The sequence below is a fragment of the Pelodiscus sinensis genome, chromosome 4 (assembly GCF_049634645.1).
Source record: "Pelodiscus sinensis isolate JC-2024 chromosome 4, ASM4963464v1, whole genome shotgun sequence".
NCBI classification, from domain to species: domain Eukaryota; kingdom Metazoa; phylum Chordata; order Testudines; family Trionychidae; genus Pelodiscus; species Pelodiscus sinensis.
Genome location: NC_134714.1, coordinates 120719013 through 120738663, shown reverse-complemented (window position 1 = coordinate 120738663; position 19651 = coordinate 120719013). Strand labels below are relative to the sequence as shown.

The 19651-nt window shown below is 45.2% G+C and overlaps 1 protein-coding gene across 6 annotated transcripts in view; it reads right to left on the bottom strand.

The window, feature by feature from the left end:
* The window catches only part of DEAF1 (DEAF1 transcription factor), a 44755-nt gene extending 25229 nt beyond the window's left edge, over nucleotides 1-19526 (bottom strand). For all 6 annotated transcript variants that reach the window (XR_012903684.1, XR_012903683.1, XM_075928249.1 and 3 more), the window contains exons 1-9: nucleotides 19265-19526; nucleotides 15913-16010; nucleotides 14674-14803; nucleotides 12737-12883; nucleotides 11626-11765; nucleotides 10918-10983; nucleotides 9657-9783; nucleotides 7510-7638; nucleotides 5065-5193 (exon numbers count right to left, since the gene is read on the bottom strand). Coding sequence is in view for 4 of the 6 variants with exons in the window: in XM_075928249.1 (XP_075784364.1) it covers nucleotides 5065-5193; nucleotides 7510-7638; nucleotides 9657-9783; nucleotides 10918-10983; nucleotides 11626-11765; nucleotides 12737-12883; nucleotides 14674-14803; nucleotides 15913-16010; nucleotides 19265-19526 (1228 nt within the window). In the remaining 2 variants the exon portion in view is untranslated. The remainder of the gene's footprint in view (nucleotides 1-5064; nucleotides 5194-7509; nucleotides 7639-9656; nucleotides 9784-10917; nucleotides 10984-11625; nucleotides 11766-12736; nucleotides 12884-14673; nucleotides 14804-15912; nucleotides 16011-19264) is intronic.
* Between the last annotated feature and the right edge of the window lie 125 nt (nucleotides 19527-19651).

Genomic DNA, 19651 nt, shown 5'->3' with positions numbered 1-19651 from the left:
TGGTCCTGCTGGGCACTATGATGACTGGCAGGGTGCTGGGACAAGGAACAGTGTGCTGCTGGGTGCTAGCGTGGATGGCAGGGTGCTGGGGCTGGGGCCAGGGCCAGGGTGGTGCTGAGTCCTGGGGTGTGAGGTAAGGTGCTGGGGCCAGGGCGGTGCTAGGGTGGATGGCAGGGCTGCCAAGGAGCGGGATAGGGATGGGGTGCAGGATCTGGGAGGGAGGTGGGGGGCGGAAGGGGACAAGGTCTGGGTAGGGTGCAGACCAGATAGGTAGGGTGCAGAAGCAGGCTGGATGTAGGGTGTCTGGCTACGAGGGAGGGTGCGAGGAGGGGACTTGAGTAGGAGTTGGACCCCCCGATCTGGCACCCTCTAGACCTGACTGGTCCCAGATGAGGAATTTTTGGACCGGGGACGTCATTTCACGGCTCCTGGTCCCCCCCCTTCCCCACTAGGCTTCTTTGCACCTCTATCCTCTGCAACCGAACTAAGCTGCCCACCCCTGCTGGTTCCCTGCACTTCCCCCAAAACCATCCCTCATAATCCAAGGGAGTGCAGCACCAGTTCCCTGAAGCCCCTCACAGCCCAGCTGAGCTGCCCGTCTGTTCTGTATGCCCTTCCCCATCCACCTCAGCCCAGCTGAGCCCTCCACTGGTTCACTGCATGCCTCCCCCCACAGCACTGCTGATCCCCGTTTCCCTGCACCTCCTCCAAGCCCCACAAAACTGCTGAGCCAAGAGCCGATTCCCTGTCTCTCCCTCCCCTTGAGTCTAGCCCCGGTTCCCGGCACCTCCCTCCTCCTGCAGTCAAACTGAGCTCTGAGCTCCACACCCCCCCCCCCCACACACACACACACCACACCACACCACCGCCCAGCCCAGCTCCCCAGACCTCCCCATTCTGCAACCCAGATGAGCTCAATTTCCCTGCACCTTCCCCCAAACCATGTAGACATGCTGAGCCAGTGCTGATTCCCTGCCCCTGCCTTCCTCCCTCCCCTTGGCTGTGTCTACACTGGCACGATCTTGCACCAAAGCGGCCGCTCTTGCGCAAAAATTTGCTGCCTGTCTACACTGGCCATGTGTTCTTGAGCAAGTACACTAACGTTCTCATGTATGAAATCAGGGCTTCTTCCACAAGAACTACGATGCTCCCACTCAGGAATAAGCCCTTTTGAGCAACTATTCTTGCGCAAGAGGCCAGTGTAGATAGGCAACATGAATTTCTTGAGCAAGAAAGCCCTATGGCTAAAATGGCCATCGGCACTTTCTTGGACAAGAGAGTGTCCACACTGCCATAGATGCTCTTGTGCAAAAGCACAGCTCGCACATGGAAGAGTGGATGTGTTCTTGCACAAGAAACAACCAGTGTAGACATAGCCTAAGAGTTTCCTCACATGAGCAAAATGAATTTTGTGTTGTGCACCAGTATTGAGTTCATGTGGATTGTTTGGATGTGCCACCCAAGTTATTAATAAATATTTTAAAACCTTTACCTTTTCTCTCTGCTGTCATGACAGCTCCCCTGGTGCCTGCTGCCCCCCGACTCCTCACCCTCCTCTGCTGTCCTGACTCCTGCTCTTCTCACTGTCCTCAGCCCTCCTGCAACCTGCCCCCTTCCACCAGCCCTTCTCTCCTCCCTGTGCCCACTTCTCCAGTAGCCCCACTGTGATCATGTGAGCTACCCCTCCTCATCCCCTATTCTAACACCTCCCTCTACAAACCTGCTCTGCGTCGCTCCTCTGATGGTGGTCCCTCCCACCCAGAATCCCCTGGCACCTGCACCTTCTCTTACCTCTGCACCCTCCTGGTGCCTCCCCCTTCCCTCACTTCCCCTGCCCCCTTTGCTCCATTTTTCCCTGATGCCTACCCCTCACCACCCTCTGCCCCCATTCCCCTCATGCCCCTCTGCCCTCTCACATGACTTGCTCCAACCCAGCCTTCCTCATGCCCACCCCTTCTTTCAAGCCTTCTCCCAGCACCTCCCCTCACCCCTCTAGCCCCCAATGCTCTTACCCTCTCCCCTCCCAGCATCACCCTGTCCCCCTCCCACTGACACCTCCTCTCCCCTCCTGCCCTTTTCCTCATTGTCTGTGCTTGGCCCCCTGGCAATTGTCTCTCTTCCACCCCTGACCCTTTGGTGCAGTGGTCCCCAACCACTGGAGGTTGCCGAGCGCCAGGGGGTGTAGCCGTTCGCCCACTGGGCGCCAGAGGGCGGGGACACTTGTGCGCCCGGGGGTGGGCCCCCCCCAAGTGCCACGAGCCCGGGGCCAGCGCCCCCCACACAGAGCGCGGGCGGCCAATCTGCAGCGCTCCCGGGGCCGGCGCTTACCTTCAGGGAAGGTCGCACACAGCAGGGACAGGTCCGGGGAAGAGACGCTCTGGGGCCGGGCTAGGAGGACGCGCGCGCGGGGTCGGGACCAGCTCCATGCTGGCTAGCCGGCTCTCTCTCTCTTTTTCAGAGGGGGCGGGGGAGCGCCGGTTCCTCACGGAACCCCTCGTTGTGCTCCGCAGAACCCTGGGGTTCCGCGGAGCACCAACTGGGAAACACGGCATATTAAAAAGGTACCCTACACTGCACACAAGTGAGCCACCTAGCTGCAAAATCTGTGCAGTTAACAAAAGTTCTCACATGTCTACAAATTGACCAGTAGTGGCCTAACCTTGCTTTAAAAATATTGTTATTGTAACATCTTGTATTACAGGCCCCAACTCCAAAACACGTGAATAAAGGCTTTGAAGACATGCTTCCTGTCCTGAAATATCTCAACCATCAGACTGTGCCAAAGCCCAACTTCTGTCAAAACAGAAGGCAAATATTGAAGAATGAGTTGCCTGGTAATTATGTTATCAAATCTTTGCTTTGTAACTTGGATTTCAGATTATCTGATCAAAGCACTAAAATATAGAAAAGCCTGATGAGGGTTAAAAAGAGAAGAGGAAATTAGTTTTTACTTCTGGTTTACAAGCTGCTTGGCTCATTTCTGTATTCGCATATCCCTTTATTCTAACAAGATAATTAATAAAAGGTCTTAAAAACTGTTCACCTTCAGCTCCTGATGTCAATAACCAAAGCATTTAATTAGATATCACATGAATACACATCCATTTGGCTCATCTTGATGGCTTCATAGAATCAGAAATTAGGTCCATTAGGTCATCTAATCCAACAACCAGCCAGAGCAAAGTACTTGCTCACTGTATGCTTGTTAGCCAGCTTCATTTTAAAACAGTGGCCCCCAAACTTTTCAGGATTGTGCTCCCCCTATCCCCAGTCTGTGCCCTGCAGCTCCTAAGTGGAGGGCGAAGTGGGAAGGACATGGATAGGGTAAGGGTCTACAGCTGCAGTTGGGGTCTCGGACAGGTGCTGGAGCCACAGCAGGATACAGAGCCTTGGCTAGGAGCCAAGGGTGGGTCAAGGGATGGAGCAGAGTTTGGGGTTGAGCAGGATTGGGTGTGGCTCCCTCCCTAGACTTTATGCCTTGTGACAAGGACAAGCTTTTGAGTTTACACAGAGTTCTTCTTCAGGTGTCTATTGGTTGTCTGTCTCTGACATTAAAGGTTAGATTTCCAGAAGAGGCAGAGCAGGTACCTGGAAAACCCAGGTTTAGGTGTGCACTTTTTTGAAGGAAAAAAATCTACTGTGCTATCTTTTAAAGTTTGATTCTAATGTTCTGTCCATGCTACAACTTTCAAGGCCAGTTAAGGAAACCAGTACAATGTAAAAAGCAGCACAATAAGCTTTTACAAAACTATTTTTGAACTCTTCCAGGTGAGACAAAGCAGATGTCCTGTGGAAGGAACTTTGTAGCATCTGTGGCATAACTCCACTACTCCTCCCCAAAACTCCCACAATACAGAGTAGGGATGTTAAAGACTAGTAGACTAGTCAACTGGTTGATATCCCACTACCCATTTGCTGCCTCTATAAGATAAAGGCAGCAAAGGGGATGGGGGGAAGCAGTACTTCAAAGTGGTCACTGCACAGCTGATCCGAGGACTCCCAGCTGACCCCGGGCTCCCCACGGCATTTCCCCAGAACGCCTGGAGCCCGGGGTCAGCGGGGGACTCTGAATCCCCCGCTGACCCCGGGCTCCATGGCTTTGAAATACACAAGAGCTCCCACTGGGGACTCTTGTGCATTTCAAAGTGGGCACAACGTGTGCTGCCCGGAGTCAGTGGGACTCTTATACATTTCAAAGGAGGAATGTGGAAGTGCCTATCGAATAGTTGATGGAAACCATTTTAACATCCTTAATGTACAGTAAGATACCAAAAAAGGCTACATCTTTTTCCATACCAGGAAGTACATTCACATAACTTTGGCAAAATTGCACACAACTAATACATTTTTCATTAAGATTTCTGAGATTTATTAATCCTACAAAAAATCATACAGCAAAATAAACACAAAAGCAAACTACCTTATCCTCAACTTTAAGTCACTAAATGCATGAATTAATCTGGAATCTTTATTTTCATCTTCTCAACATAACATGATTTGCCTTCTTCAGCTCGTTGTCCCACAGCGGGATAGATCTCTAAACTGTGGTGAAAATTCCTAAACCACAATTATTATCCCCAAAGGATGACTCATGTCAATGGATGAGGAATTGATTTAGGGACATAGAATCACAAGACTGTACCTGTATAATAAACCCCAACCATCCTAAAAAGGAGAATGAAAACTTGCTGACCCACAGAAAGGAATGGAAATTTTAGAGTCAGCTGCATGTGAATTTGTATTTGGAGACAGAGAGGATACCTCAAATACAGGACTTTATTAGTCAAAATCAGTCAAAGCCGGGTGACAACATCAAAACATAGCTCATGAAAAGGTGTTAAAGGAAACCTCTATCTAACTTAGGAAATGCGATTTTACTGTAACCCTGTGTGATACAAACCAACAAAAATGGTTTATAAGGCACCAAGGAAGAACAGATTTCTACCCTCTTCCACTCCTAACCGAGTCCAGCTAAGGAGCATACGAGTAAATTTACTTTGTACAATCATTAGCCAACTCAGCTATTATAAACTGCAGCTTATTGTAGAGAGAGACAAAACTCACCTATTTTGGGATGGGATGTTGGCAGTGCAGCCTCTGGAAAAGGTGAAATCTGACAATTGTCCTGGTAACTAGGATAGTGAGGTTCCGGATGACTGACACGGCAAGGCTGCTGGACAGTAGTGTCTTGTACTATTGGAAAAAGGAGTATTTGTTATACGTTGCTTTGACTTTCTTTTTTGTTCTTAAATCGATGTGGATTTCCAAAAGCTATAGCAATTGTAAGGATTATGAATGCTTCTTTAAACAGAGGTGTGATTTGACATTGCTACCAAACTCTGACCGCTGTTAGTCCACGTGAGTCTCCTCTTTCACTTTTCAAGGTTGCCACACCCCTCCACGCTGGCTTCTATATTGTCAAGATCATCCAAAGTTTCCAAAATGCTTAATGAAGATTTTGTGCGGTTCAAAGATGGCACAGCAACAGATGTTCAGGGTTTGCTCAGTAAATCAAAGGCGGGGCTGACATTGGAATCTAGGTATCCTGGCTGCCAATTCTGTGTTCTAGACACTGGGCCAAGAATAACTACTGGTAAGAAAACACAGGTTAAATTGCAATGTTCTGAATTAGGGATGTTAAGTATCGTGTAAATTCACTAATCGAATAATCGATGCATTTTTTGTGATTATTCGATTAGTTGATAAGGTGGCGCTGCCCCTTTTAAACGCCACCATGGCATTTCAAAGGGGCAGCACCACACAGCTGATCCTGGACTCCATGCTGCGCTGCCGCTTTGAAGTATTCCCCTTTTCTCCCCTCCATCTGATAGAGGCAGCGGGGGGGAGGGGAGCGACCAGTCAACTATCCTGCAACAATATACAGCCTCATTTTTCACTTTCAATATGCTTTAACTATTAGAAGTTCTCATATAGCACTCGTCATCATTAGATCTCACAGCACTCTACAAAAGGAGGTTAGTGTCATTATCCCCATTTTACAGATGGGGAAACTGAGGCACCGAGCAGTGAAATGACTTGCCAAGGTGTCTCAGCAGGAGAGCCAGGAATAGCACAAAGGTCTTGTGCACCCCATTCCAGTGTCCTTCTTATCATACCACACTGTTCCCCAAACATTATCTCACCATGTTCAATCACCATGCCGCTATATCTTAAAGTAAGCATCCCATACCAGTTTTGCACCCACAAAACTTAGCCACACAAAATTGTTTGCACAAAATGTGGACACGCAAGACTTTAGGACCTGTCGGAACTTTTGCCCATAGTATGGTAACTAAATTTTAGTGCCACTATTCTACATATTGCAAGGTTAATACAAATAAAACTTTAGTTCCACTGAACTTGCTTTCAGACCAGGGATGTAAACAATTTATAAAAATAGTAACTGTGTAGCCAATAAAAATTATACCGATTATACTGCAGGGCTGCAGCTGCTCCTGGCCCCATGAGAACATTGGCTTATCAGTTAACTGATTAAACTCTTACATCCCTATTTCAGATTGTAATCTTTTGCATGTGATTTGCAGGCTGGTAGTTGTGTACAGGTTTGAGGCACAGAAGTCATCACCAGGCCACTCAGCTTGACATCCTGTGTAACACAGGCCACCTACACAGAAGCACGTGAACACCAAACCCAACAATCAAAATGAGACTAAAACTATTATAGGAGAATAGACTATTATGTGCCATACACAGAAAACAGGAGGGACCAAGCTGTACCAGTGCTTAAGACCTTTGCAATGGCAGGGACATTATTAAGTAAAGTATATTCAGATAATACTGACAGTGACCCACACCCCATGTCATAGAAGGCGGCAAAGAAAACCCACAGGTTTTACAAAAACACACAGAAAGAAGAAATTTAAAAAAATTATAGGATACATGTAACCTGTACTTGATTTCACTCAAACTCTAAAGCAGTGACACTATGCTGTTGTTAGGTATGTTTTTAAAACTGATATTTGTTCCTTCTGCCAGAACTATTTGAATTGCCAGATGAGCTATTAGTTCACTTGATTGTTTTACATTCCAATGTGCAGGCCTTATTTGAATTAGCATTAAGAGTGTGTGTGTGGGGGGGGGAGGGAGGATACAGCTATTTTTTCAGTTTACTTTGGAGATGTCACAGCATTTTTCATCCAGTCAATTTCATTGCACAAACAATTTTACATTTTTGTGGATTGTTTTTTCAGAGTAAAAGGGGAAGGGGGGGGAAGTGGAAGATGGGTCTGTAAAATACACAAAAAGTATCAGGGAGGACACAAAGGTAAGTGCAGTAAAAAATATTTTTAATTCATTTTATGAAACTAACAAGATTTCATGCTGATAGTGTTATTGTGAGTATAGGAGAATGAATGATCTACACCTTTGGTTAAGCCCTTAAAGAAAAGACTCACAGCTGTTTTCAAAACCCTTCCCCCTTTTGCAATGGGAATTCAGAACCCTACACACATAACTACTGCAAGATGCACACATATTTTGGGGACTCACCAGTGGCTCCAGTGAATACATCACCCTGGGATGGACTTTCTGAGATGATAGCTGTGGCCTCCACGGTTGATGCACGGTCGAAGGTCAGAGCACCAGAAGTAGTGATCTGTCCTGAAGGAGTCACGGTGACTGGAAATAGCAGAAGCACTTTCATAATTAGTGCTCAACTCTGAAGCCTTGGTTGTTTAGCTGTTGATCTCCCTGTTCTGAATCATCCTAAGTCACAGAATTCACAGATCAGTAATTGACCTGTGTTATCAATATTTGGATAACACCTCCATCCCACAGAATGGTAAATGGAAACAAAAATCTTATTTTGGCTTCTGTATTCATTGTGTACACATCAGCTTCCCAAAGTTATGTCTCACTTTAATCTCTGAAGTTGGGGGCCCAGATGAGTTTTACACATTTTTATTCCTATTACATTATACTTTGAAATGAGTGTAATGTTGCAACACAGAAAATAAGGAAATAGGGCCAGGAAATCCAACAAAGCAGATCTCTAATTTATGGAAAAGTTAGTAAGAGTAGCTATTACTGGTCTGAGTATTATACTTCCACTATGGTTTGGTTCTTTAGACCAATATCACCTTATTTCCCTTAAAAGCTGACTGACACCACTTTTAGACAATGAACTATGTGCAAGGCTAAAGTTACAAAATCTTTCCATACCAAAATTCCAAAGACAGTGTACTAGGGTGCTTAGAAAGATCTTAAAACATAACCTATTTTTTTTAACTCCCCTAATCAGCCCAAGGTAAGGAACCACATCTTGAACACACCCCATGCCTATTTATGTTGAGATAGATCTTTTCACCTCCAGGCTGGAGTATCTGCAAGCATTTTTCAGTATCACAAGGACCTGTTACAAGACTGGGGGCTGCTCCTAGCACTGTTCAAACAGATTCAGCTTTATTTCAGAAGCTTATTTGAGCATGTTAGAGAGACAGAAAACCACTTGTTCAATTGTGTTTTTAAAACAAATCTGATCAACAAAAAAAAAATTCTGAACCCCTGGAGCACAAAGCTTTAATCATCAGACTAACATCGACAGAATTCTGCAAGAGACCAAGTCAACCCAAATTCTGGACCTCTTCTCTGAAAAATAAAGCAGTTTGATTTTAACCAAACTTCCATTTAATTGCCATGCACTATTTTTGACAGTTAAATATTTTTCTTGGCTAACAAAAATTTTCTTTCAGGAAATATGTCCCTTCCTGCCCAACCAAACCAGTTATGTTGCAATCCAGCAATGAGACTTTAACTACCAGGAAGAAATTTAACTGCAACATCACTGAAGGTATCAGGAAACAGGAGCAGACTGTTTAAGAAAGTGAACCTTTGTTTTCACACCCAAGTATCCTGGTAATCAAAAACAGTGGGAAAGAAAATACAGAAAGATTACATGGTATCTGTATAGAGTTAAATTTAATATATTCTGAAAAACCTATTTGAAGGTGAAGATGGCCCAGACAGCAGCTCTCACTAAAAACTTCCAGGTCAGAGACCATTCCAACAGCTTAGATTCTGATTTTTGGACAGCAAAAGGCCAGCATAGGGAATTGAACCTGGGTCTCCTGCAGAACACAAAGGGGTAAATTTTGAAAGTACAACTGCTTAACTCCTATTGAAAGTCAAATCAACGGGTGTTAGGAACCTAGTTCTGGAAAATCTACTTCTAAATCCCTACAGAACAAGATGAGGACTCCAAAGTTTTTGATGGCCCAATGGACCAAAAAACTAGGATGGGGAGGGAAATTCAGGTTTCTTGTGCAGCAAGAAAAAAATGCAACCCAAGTTTTAGCAAACACAAGATTTTCAAGGTTTTTTTAAAAAAAAATTATTTTCCTAGAAACAGTGTTAAACATTTTTCTACTGAGTCTACAACCCAACTACTGCAACACAATGCTCAGGCATGAGAGCCAAGAAATGAAACTGATTAATCAGACCAATCTCATTTTACTGTCTAATCAAAATAACATGCCAAAGCTAAACAATCAATAACATTTACGAAAACCTTTCTATTTGGATTCCCTAGGATGTCATTAATTTGGAAAACTAAAAAAAAAAGACAAAATCTGATTTATCTATCATGATAATGCTCCTCTAATAAAGAACCAACAGGTCTATTCCAGAAGGGAACTTACAAGTGGTAGCAGCTGTAGCAGGAAGCAGGGTGATGTTTTTGGGAGAATCCTTTTTCACTGGAGTTGTAGGCAGTTCGTTTTCTTTTTTTCGCCTTTTATAAGGGACAAAAAGTCGTACAGGGCCACTCTGAGACAAAGAGAAATGAGCAGTTTCTATAGGCACTTTCTTATTAAGACTTAGACCTTTTTTGTCTTGCTCTCGTTTGCTCTAACTCTCCAGACATAGCTGGGAGCACACTGTTTTACATGTAACAGCTCTTCTTGGGGAAGACAGAGATAACCAACCACTGGGCTCGCCTGCTGCTGCATTTTGTCAAAAAGCCAATTAAAACTACAGGAGAGGTATCTGCTTCTCTCCAGGCCACGGAGAATAATTAAAGTGCACAATATTTAAGGTATTTGCTCTCAACCTTTACAGTACAGTTGGCGGTGTCATTCCATGGTCAGCGCTAGAGATGGTCAACACTGAAGGCTAAGATATTGCCTGTCTCAGCAAAGAGCATGCTCCCAAACCAGCTACCCACTTTAACCAACTTAATTTCTGCCTTCCCACCCCCCTTATGTTGCTCATTCATTTCACACAAAACATCCACTCCAGCTAAAAGGACCTGGACTCAGCTCCTTACTATTATTATCTAAGGAACAACTCTGAACAGACAGTTCATTACCCCAATCATGAACAATGCACACAACACTCCTAGCCACTTCCTATCTCAGGTTACTCCTGACTTACACTCCAATGGCCAAGTGACAAGCCTGACTGTTACAAAACCCGGACGCCAACATGGAGGCTACGTCTACACTGGCCCCTTTTCCGTAAGGGGCATGTAAATTTCACCTATCGTCGTAGGGAAATCCGCGGGGGATTTAAATATCCCCCGCGGCATTTAAATAAAAATGTCCGCCGCTTTTTTCCGGCTTTTAAAAAAGCCGGAAAAGAGCGTCTAGACTGGCCCCGATCCTCCGGAAAAAGCGCCCTTTTCCGGAGGGTCTTATTCTTACTTCAAAGTAAGAATAAGAGCCTCCGGAAAAGGGCACTTTTTCCGGAGGATCGGGGCCAGTCTAGACGCTCTTTTCTGGCTTTTTTAAAAGCCGGAAAAAAGCGGCGGACATTTTTATTTAAATGCCGCGGGGGATATTTAAATCCCCCGCGGATTTCCCTACGACGACTGCTGAAATTTACATGCCCCTTACGGAAGAGGGGCCAGTGTAGACGTAGCCGGAATGTTTTCAAATTAGTGAATATAAACTTGCAACTCACCAAGGTCATGTCATCACAGCAGGCAGCACAAGTGCATGAGGCAGCATGAGGATTTAAAATCCCATCCTGGAATTGAGAAACACCAGGACAGCATTAAAAGATCACAAACTATTCAAGACATGAACATACAATAGCAAACGATTCAGGCCTCTCCTGAGAATCTGTCCAGTCCCTGAAGACCCTGGATAGAACTCTTCAGAAACAAAGGGAAGAGTGGGGAATATACCGAGGGAAGAACAACTCCAAAAGCAAAGACAAAGGGCAAGTGAATGTGTTTAGAAAAGCATAAAGAATCTCTGGCCAACTGCCTAATAGTAATGCCACAGAAAGAATACCTCAAAAATGGGCCTCCCTTCTAACACTGAGATGTAAAATATCTGGAGTAACCTAATAAAGGAACATCTTGCTCCCAGACAAACAACAGTAAAACAGATTATAGAATTAAAAGGAGGTAATGCTGGTGGGACGCTTTAAGGCTTCCCATTTCCCCACATGGAGTTCAGTGCTGGAACTTATCCCATGGCATCATCTAACTGGAATAAAGCTATAACCCTTTTTGAGCTTAACAAAATGTTTGGGCTGACTTAATGTGGGAACATGACCGGGGTTCTACCCTTTGGTTCTCTGCAAAACCAAATCACGGTTAATGACAGTTCATGATCAGACACACTGCCCTCTCTCTCAAGACAAGCATAGGCTTGCTCTTACATGAATAAGGCACTGTAGTGGCCTCCCAGCATAGCGGATGCTTCTTTTCCAATCTTTGCTGCTGGCTCTTCCTGCCATGGCTTCAAATTCTGTAGGGCTGTACCAGTTTTCCCCTTGCTTAATACATCGGCCACGCCCTCCTGAAACAAGACAAGAGATAGCCAAGAATAACTTTCACTTTTCTGAAGATGTAAGCACTGAAACCATCAAGTGATGAAGCAATTAATCCATACCACGTAACCATGTGGCACACTATTCTAGTAATTCCCCCCTTCATTCAAATAACTGTACTCATTTAAGACTTTGGCTGTATTAACCAGTGCTTACCACCAGTTAACCACAGATCAATACTTCCTGCTCATGTGTGTATACTTAGGCTGATCAACATCCTACTCTCATTAGTACCTAGAGCCATGCTGAATGAATGCTCATCCATGGCATATACCATCAACTGCTCCAGAAACAGTGCTCTCCTTTACTTTTATTTTTCAGTTTCTAGCTTTTATAATTGTGAAAAAAAGCTTCCATATGTGAACAGGGCAACTACGGGAACCTGAATCTGCAGGCAGGCAGTTCCAGTGCCCCTGTACAGCTTGTGGCTCTGTCAAGATTCAGCAGATGCAACAAAGAATAAGGGAGCTGCTGACACAGCCGAAGAATCTGTGTGGGACTACGTCTACACTACGAATTTTCTCAGCAAAAAATATGCTAATGAGAGACTCATTTGCATGAGTTGTGATCTCATTTGCATATTTTCTGAGGATCTGTTTTTGCGCAAAAACCCCTAGCACAAAAACAGATCCACAGAAAATATGCAAATGAGATTGACTCATGCAAATGTACTCATTAGCATATTTATTTGCCAAGAAAACTAGTAGTGTAGATGTATCCTGGGAGTCAGGCTTCCTACTCTCTGAAGAAACAGAGTGGGGTGGCAAGAGGCCAACGCACCCAAGAAGAGCAATGTCCAAAGGGAGAAGACTGGTTTTGAAATTCTTCCTTCCTTTCATAACAGGTTTTTAAGAGCAGCACAATGAGAACAAATATGCACCAGATGAAGATGTAGGAGTTGCCCTCCATCCCTCGTGGGAGGCAAAAACAGCCTTTTTACCTGAGCCAAGCCTGTTTTTATATAGGATTCCACTGATATTCCGGCATCGCACAGGGAGTTCACTGTCATACACCGATGGGTCCCAGTTATACTTTGTGCCATTTTTTTCTTGGCCAGGTGTTAAAGGAGTTGGAGGAGACTGAGGACCTTTGGGTTAAGAAAAGAAATTAACAGAGATACATAATAAATTACACGTAATTTAATCTAGACTATATTAACAGCACCTTTCCAGCCAATTAGATTGTTTATGGTGGTTCTAGGAACCCTAGTTATAATATTATGAAACTTACTGGACAGAAAATAAAGGATGCTAAATCATAGAAGTACAAGACTGGAAGAGACTTTAATAGGTTATCCAATCAAATCCTCTGCACTCAAGGTAGGATAACATCATAACTAGACCAGGTGTTTGTCTAATCTGTTCTTAAAATCTTCCAATTCCGAAGATTCCACAACCTCCCTTGAAATTTTTTTTCCAGTACTTAAATACCCTAACTGCTATGAAGTTTTTCCTAATGCCCAATCTAAACTTTCCTTTCTGGAATTTAAGACTACTGCTTCTTGTCTTATCTTCAGGGGTTAAAAAGAACAATTTTTTACCCTCTTCTTTGTAGCAACCTTCTACGTACTTTGAAATTGTTATCATGACCCCCCACCACTAGTCTTCTCTTTTCCAGATTAAACAAGCCCAATTTTTTCATCTTCCCTCAGTTATGTTTTCTTTAATAATTTTTGTTGTTCTCCTCTAGACTTTCTTCATAATACCCCAGTTAAGGCCTAATCAGCACAGAGAAGTAGAAGAATTTCTTCATGTGTCTTGTTTAAAACATTCCTGCTAATGCATCCTAGAATTATATTTGCTGTTTTTGAACATTTCACTGTTAAGTCCTATTTACTTTGTGAACCACTGTGACCTCCAGATCCTTATCTACAATACTCTTTCCTAGGCGGTCATTTCTCATTTTTTGTGTGTACATTAGGAAATGTATCATAACAGTGAGTTCAAACAGGCAGCGAAATAATCTCTAAAGAAAAGGACGAAAACTACCATTATTTCATACATAGTTAATCTGTGGAACTCCTTTCCAGAGGATATTGAGAAGGCCAAGTCACTGACAGGGTTAGAAAAAGAACTTGATAAATTTATGGAGGATAGGTCCACCAATAGCTATTAGCCAGGATGGCAGGGATGGTTTCCCTAATCTATGTTTGCCAGACATTGGGAACATGAGACAGGGGATAGATCACTTGATGATTACATGTTCTGTTCATTCCCCCAAACGCTTGACATTGGCCGCTGTTGGAAGACAGGATATGGGCTAAATGAACCATTGATCTGACCCAGCACAACCGTTTTCATGTTCTTACTTGAGTCATTTAAAATTGTACTGGCTCAGGGAGGATGGATGTATTAGGTATTTTCCATAATTGGTTTCTGACTTTCAATGTTAAAGAACTGTTGCTCCACCTTGTGTATAGAAAGGAAATTGCAATGCAGTGCACCCACTTGAATGATAAAAGAAATAATCTTTAGAGGCAAAGAAACAGTACTATCTTAACATTCAATGCATGGGTGGAATCATGACTGTTTGCAAAGGTTAAAATAAAAATGAGTCCAGAACTAGGAGACTGTCTGCACTGCAATCAATCTTGAAATTCTTTTCCAATATCAATAGCTACAATGAAAAATTCATCTGCCTGGATGGAATGCGGAAACAAGTGATCATGAGAATAACAAAGAAAAGGCAAGATTTTACAGCACGGTCACGTGTAACTCAATGGTGTCTGAATTACGAATAGCTCAAGTTACGGCCAAGTATTTGGTCCGTAACTCGTTCATAACTCGGAGAGAGGCTGTAGTTCCAAATACAGAAATGGGATGTATAGGTCTAACCTCCTAAGTGACAGTTGGAAACCAGAGCAGCATTGTGTGATACCTGGCGTGAGAGGTGCAGAGGGCCCCTTCAGCCCTGTGGTTTCTACAATGCTGCCATCTGTGTGAACCACTATCAGAGTGGCTTTTTCAGTATTCAAGCTGTCCCCAATTTGAAGGGCTGTTCTGCCAGACTTAAAAAAAAAAAAAAAAAGTTTCGTTTAACATAATTCAAACATTAGTTATGTTTATGCTTCTCTGACTCTTCTCTCTGGATCCCTACAAGTCTAACCAGTATGACAGTAGCTAGATCAGTGTGTATGCTTTAAAGTCAACCAAATTCTGGCCATGTCCAAGGCTACGCACTTCAGTTCACCAGCGCTACATGGGAGGGATTTAGTCAGCGCGATCTAGCTGTATAACTCAAATTCCTGCATGTTGCAATTAAGAGTCCCCTTCTGCTCTTACCAAAACCTGAGTCTTACTTATCCTGAGATATAAGACAGGGCTCATCAAAGGGCTGAGTTCACCCTAAGCTGCAAGCAGGGGCGGATATAGGGCAGGGCGAACAGGGCAGCTGCCCCGGGCCCCGCGCTTAAAAAGCCCCACGCATGCGCCATGGCAAAGGGGGGGCCCCGCGGAGTTACGCTGCCCGGGGCCCCGCAAAACAGTCATCTGCCCCTGGCTGCAAGGCTGCACAGCTTCCCATTAAGCCCTGTGCAGGGGCTCAGCGCTGCATCAGGGAGAGATCTCTCTCCCCATGCTTAGAAGCTGCTCAGAGGGGAGACCCTCCACGCTGGCCTCAGCACCAAGCTACCATAGCTAGGGGAAAGGGGCCCTTCTTGTAATCCCCAGCAGGTAGCCACCAAGGTAAACCCGAGCCCCAGACCCACCTTAATCCCCCCATCCCTGATCACCCTTCTGCACCCCAAAGCCCTCATCCCATGCCTGTATTCCCCTTCTGCACCTCAACTCCTAGCCCTGAGCCTGTACCCCCTCCTGTATCTCAAGCCCCTCATTTCCAACCCTATTACAGAGCTTGCACCCCAGCCAGAGACTTTGCACCCCAGACCTCTGCCAAAGCCCTGAGCCCCGTCTCATACTCAGAACCTCTTGGTCCCACTCCCACCACATGAATTTTATTATGTGCACCAATATGAATGTGATTTGTCACATATCACCTCCACATAGGTGCACATACGAAAATTAATTCTGCTCAGTGGTGGGAAAAATATACAGTATTTTCTCTAAAGACCCCCCCAACATTCCAATGGATTAAGAAAAAATAAAATCCTTAACTTACCAGCACATGTCCAGATATAGATGCAGCATTTGCAACAGATGTGGTGAAGACATTGTCTGCAGAGGCACCCACATTGGCTACGGTTACTGTGGTCACTTCTACAACATAAAACAGAAGTGAACTTAATATACTATTGTATCCACACAACTTGACTAAAGCTAAATGGGGAAAAATACAATTTGTTCTCCTGCCCTCTGGTATTATTCCCAATTGCCTCCTCCCTTCCTCAAGAATCAGATCATCCACAGAGGATGTTCCCAGCTCCATTTCTGAAGTTCTCTCTGGAAATTTTTTCTCCCAGAGCAGCGCAGCTGGTGAATATGGGGCACTAGCTGTCTCCAGCAATCCTTCTCCTCTCCTCCAGCTTCTGGCCTGCCCCTCCCCACTCACAGCATCTGGAGGTCATATGGCCCTTCATGCTCCCTAACTCAGCCCCTGTAAGGGTTCCCTCCTGTAACTAAGGGAATCCAAGATAGGTGTTTTATGGCATATAAGTGGTGCTTCCCAAAGCACAAGATCTCTGAGTCTGACACACTTGTAAAGGCGAGCGATAAGGTGGGTGAGACAATATTTTTTATTGGACCAACTTCTGTTAGTGAAAGAGACAAGCTTTCAAGCCACAAGAGAGCTCTTCTTCCTGCCTAATATCCTGGGACTAACACAGCTACATACAACATTTGTAAAGTAAAAGCTGTTCAGATCATATACAAAATACTTAGTTTGAAGCCTGCTGCCATATTTCCTGGCATATATAAATAAGGATTTTTGTATTCTGGGAATGGAAAGGCATGAAAAACAACTCAGAGGCTACATCTAGACTGGCCCCTTCTTCGGAAGAGGCATGCTAATTTCTAACTTTGGAATAGGGAAATCCGCGGGGGATTTAAATCTCCCCCGCGGGATTTAAATAAACATGGCCGCCGCTTTTTTTCCGGGTTGGGGAAAGCCGGAAAAGAGCGTCCAGACTGGCGCGATCCTCCGGAATAAAGCCCTTTTCCGGAGGATCTTATTCCTACTTGCAAGTAGGAATAAGAGATCCTCCGGAAAAGGGCTTTATTCCGGAGGATCGCACCAGTCTGGACGCTCTTTTCCGGCTTTTCCCCAACCCGGAAAAAAAGCGGCGGCCATGTTTATTTAAATCCCGCGGGGGAGATTTAAATCCCCCGCGGATTTCCCTATTCCAAAGTTAGAAATTAGCATGCCTCTTCCGAAGAAGGGGCCAGTCTAGATGTAGCCAGAAAGACATACATCAGGATTGACAGTAAGTTACGGGTAACTTTGAACATATTAGATTTTTATCAGTACATGATTTTACTTTTCTCACACACACACAAACTGATGAAAAATATTTTTCATCATATTTGCCTATCTGTAAATTTCAAAGTAAGAAATATGCTGCTTGATAATGAATTTACATCTTAAGAATATTCACTTTATATATTTTGGTGAGTGATGTTCATAATTTCCTTCTTAATAGTTGTAAAGCTTTACTTTTTGAATATCAGTGTCTATTGTCATTAAACAATTACTGCCTGATCCCTCTTAATTTCCCACAACTATGAAAATTTAAATAAAAACTAAAATAAATATTAAAATAAACATTGATATTAACCACTTAAATTATTAGGGCTGTCAATTAACGCACATTAACACCTGTGATTAACACAGAGCACAATTGATGCATTAAAAAAATTAACACGTTAATTGCAGGCATTTCCACGGCACTGCCCCTATGGTGTTTCAAAGGGGTAGCTCAATAGGAGCCTGCGATCAGCTGGATTCCCCAGCTAACCCGGGCCTCCAGTCAGCACTGCCCCCTTTGAAACACTGCCCAGGCTCCTGCAGCACTGCCTCTGCCCTTTTGAAATGGCAGGGTGGAGGCATTTCCAAGGGGCAGCACTGCATGGAGCCGGGGTCAGCTGGGGACTACAGCTGAACCCGGGCTCCATGCAGCGCTGTCCCTTTGAAATGCCAGGGCAGCCTTTCAAAGGGGCAGCTGCACTGAACCTGGGGTCGGATGGGGACTCCAGCTGATCCCAGGCTTCTGCAGCGCTGCTCCTTTGAAATGTCACCACAGTATTTCAAAGGGGAGTACACAATTAATCTCATGATTAAAAAATTAATCATGATTAATCACTTGAAAACACTATAAATTATTTACAAATGAATTCTATCAAGACTGATTATGGGCTAAAGTCACCTCTTCGGGATGCATGGCATATCTTGTCTCAAATATTCTGCATTTATTTCAGGAGGCTAAACTCCCAATGAGAGATCTTTGTACACTGGATGAGCACAAGGTCAAAGCCAATATCTCACGTGCAGAAAGAAGAATCTTGCTCATTTTACCATACGAGGGGGAAAATAGTGCATAGTATACTTGTGAAGGTAATATTAGCTGACAGGTAGGGTCACCAACCCTGCAGGATTATTCTGGAATGTACAGGTCATGTAATGAACTCTCCAGGAATAAGTCCAACCAAAACTGGCAATCATAGCAAAAGATTGGGACTAGCCAGACAATATTTAGCTCTAACTCTGAATTTGCTAATTATTTGCTGTGTGGTGAGATATTACTTCCCTGCTCTGCCCCACAGCTGTAAAACAAAGATAACTGATTCAGAGGGGTAGCCATGTTGGTCAGTAACTGAAGAAACTTAAAAAACAAGTAGTCCTGCAGCACCTTAGAGACTAAAAACAATTGCAGATGGCATCATGAGCTTTCATGGGCACAACCTACTTCTTCAGATGAATGGAGTTAATAGGTCCAGGTTGCAAATAAATAGCAGAGAAAGAGAGGGAAAGGAAAGAGAGGGAAAAAATGGTCAATTACAGTGTCCATGCTAAATGAAGCTGGGAGAGTGGGTACTAAGTATTTATATCTCTGTAAATGTAAGTACCCATGCTTGGCGTTTATGTCATTATGATGTGGAAGGGCCATCTAGTTAAGGTCTTTGTTTAAACCTCTATTGCAGGTATCAAGCTTGTAAATGAAATCAAGTTCTGCTGCCTCTCTTCAGAAGGGCGCTGTGAGCATTCAATGTCTGAACAGGGCTGTCCCGTGCCAAGTAGCACAGTGTCAGGGGATGGGCAGGACACAAGCTGGCGGTGTCTGCCGTGGGGTCAAAAGCACGGACACGCCCCAGGCGGGGGGGGGAGGGGCACACAGCTGACCGCGACTAGCTCCGTGCAGGTGAAACCACCGCGGCACGTGGACACAACAAAGCCCAGATCGGCCGCGCGCCTTCCCGCACAAGCCTCTGGCCTGGCGCGCGCCCGCGGGCGGATCCCCTGCCCAGGCAGCGGCAGGCGCGCCGCGGAGCTCTGTGCGCATGCGCCGCCGCGCTCTAACCTGCGAAGGCGGCGGCGGCCTCGTCCGCGCTCGGCAGGGATTCGGCTCCCATCTCGATGTGTTCGGCATCCGCCGCCATCACGGTCACCGCCGTCACTTGCGCCGCTGCCTCCTCCTCCTCGGGCTCCGCCTCCAAGCCCGCCGCCTCCGCCCGCTGGTGCTCGGATCCTTCCGCGGCCACTGCTGCGGCCACCGCCGCCGCAGCCACCGCCGCCGCCTCGGCCAAGCCCAGCTGCTTCGCCGCCGAGTCCGAGTCCTCCATCCGAGCCCGCCCGAGGCGGCGCTAGCCGGGGGCCGAGAGAGGAGCCGAACCCGACCCGAGTCCTCTCCGATCTCACCCGAGCCCGGCTCTGAGAGCCCCGGGTGGGGCGCGGCGCTGCCCCAGGA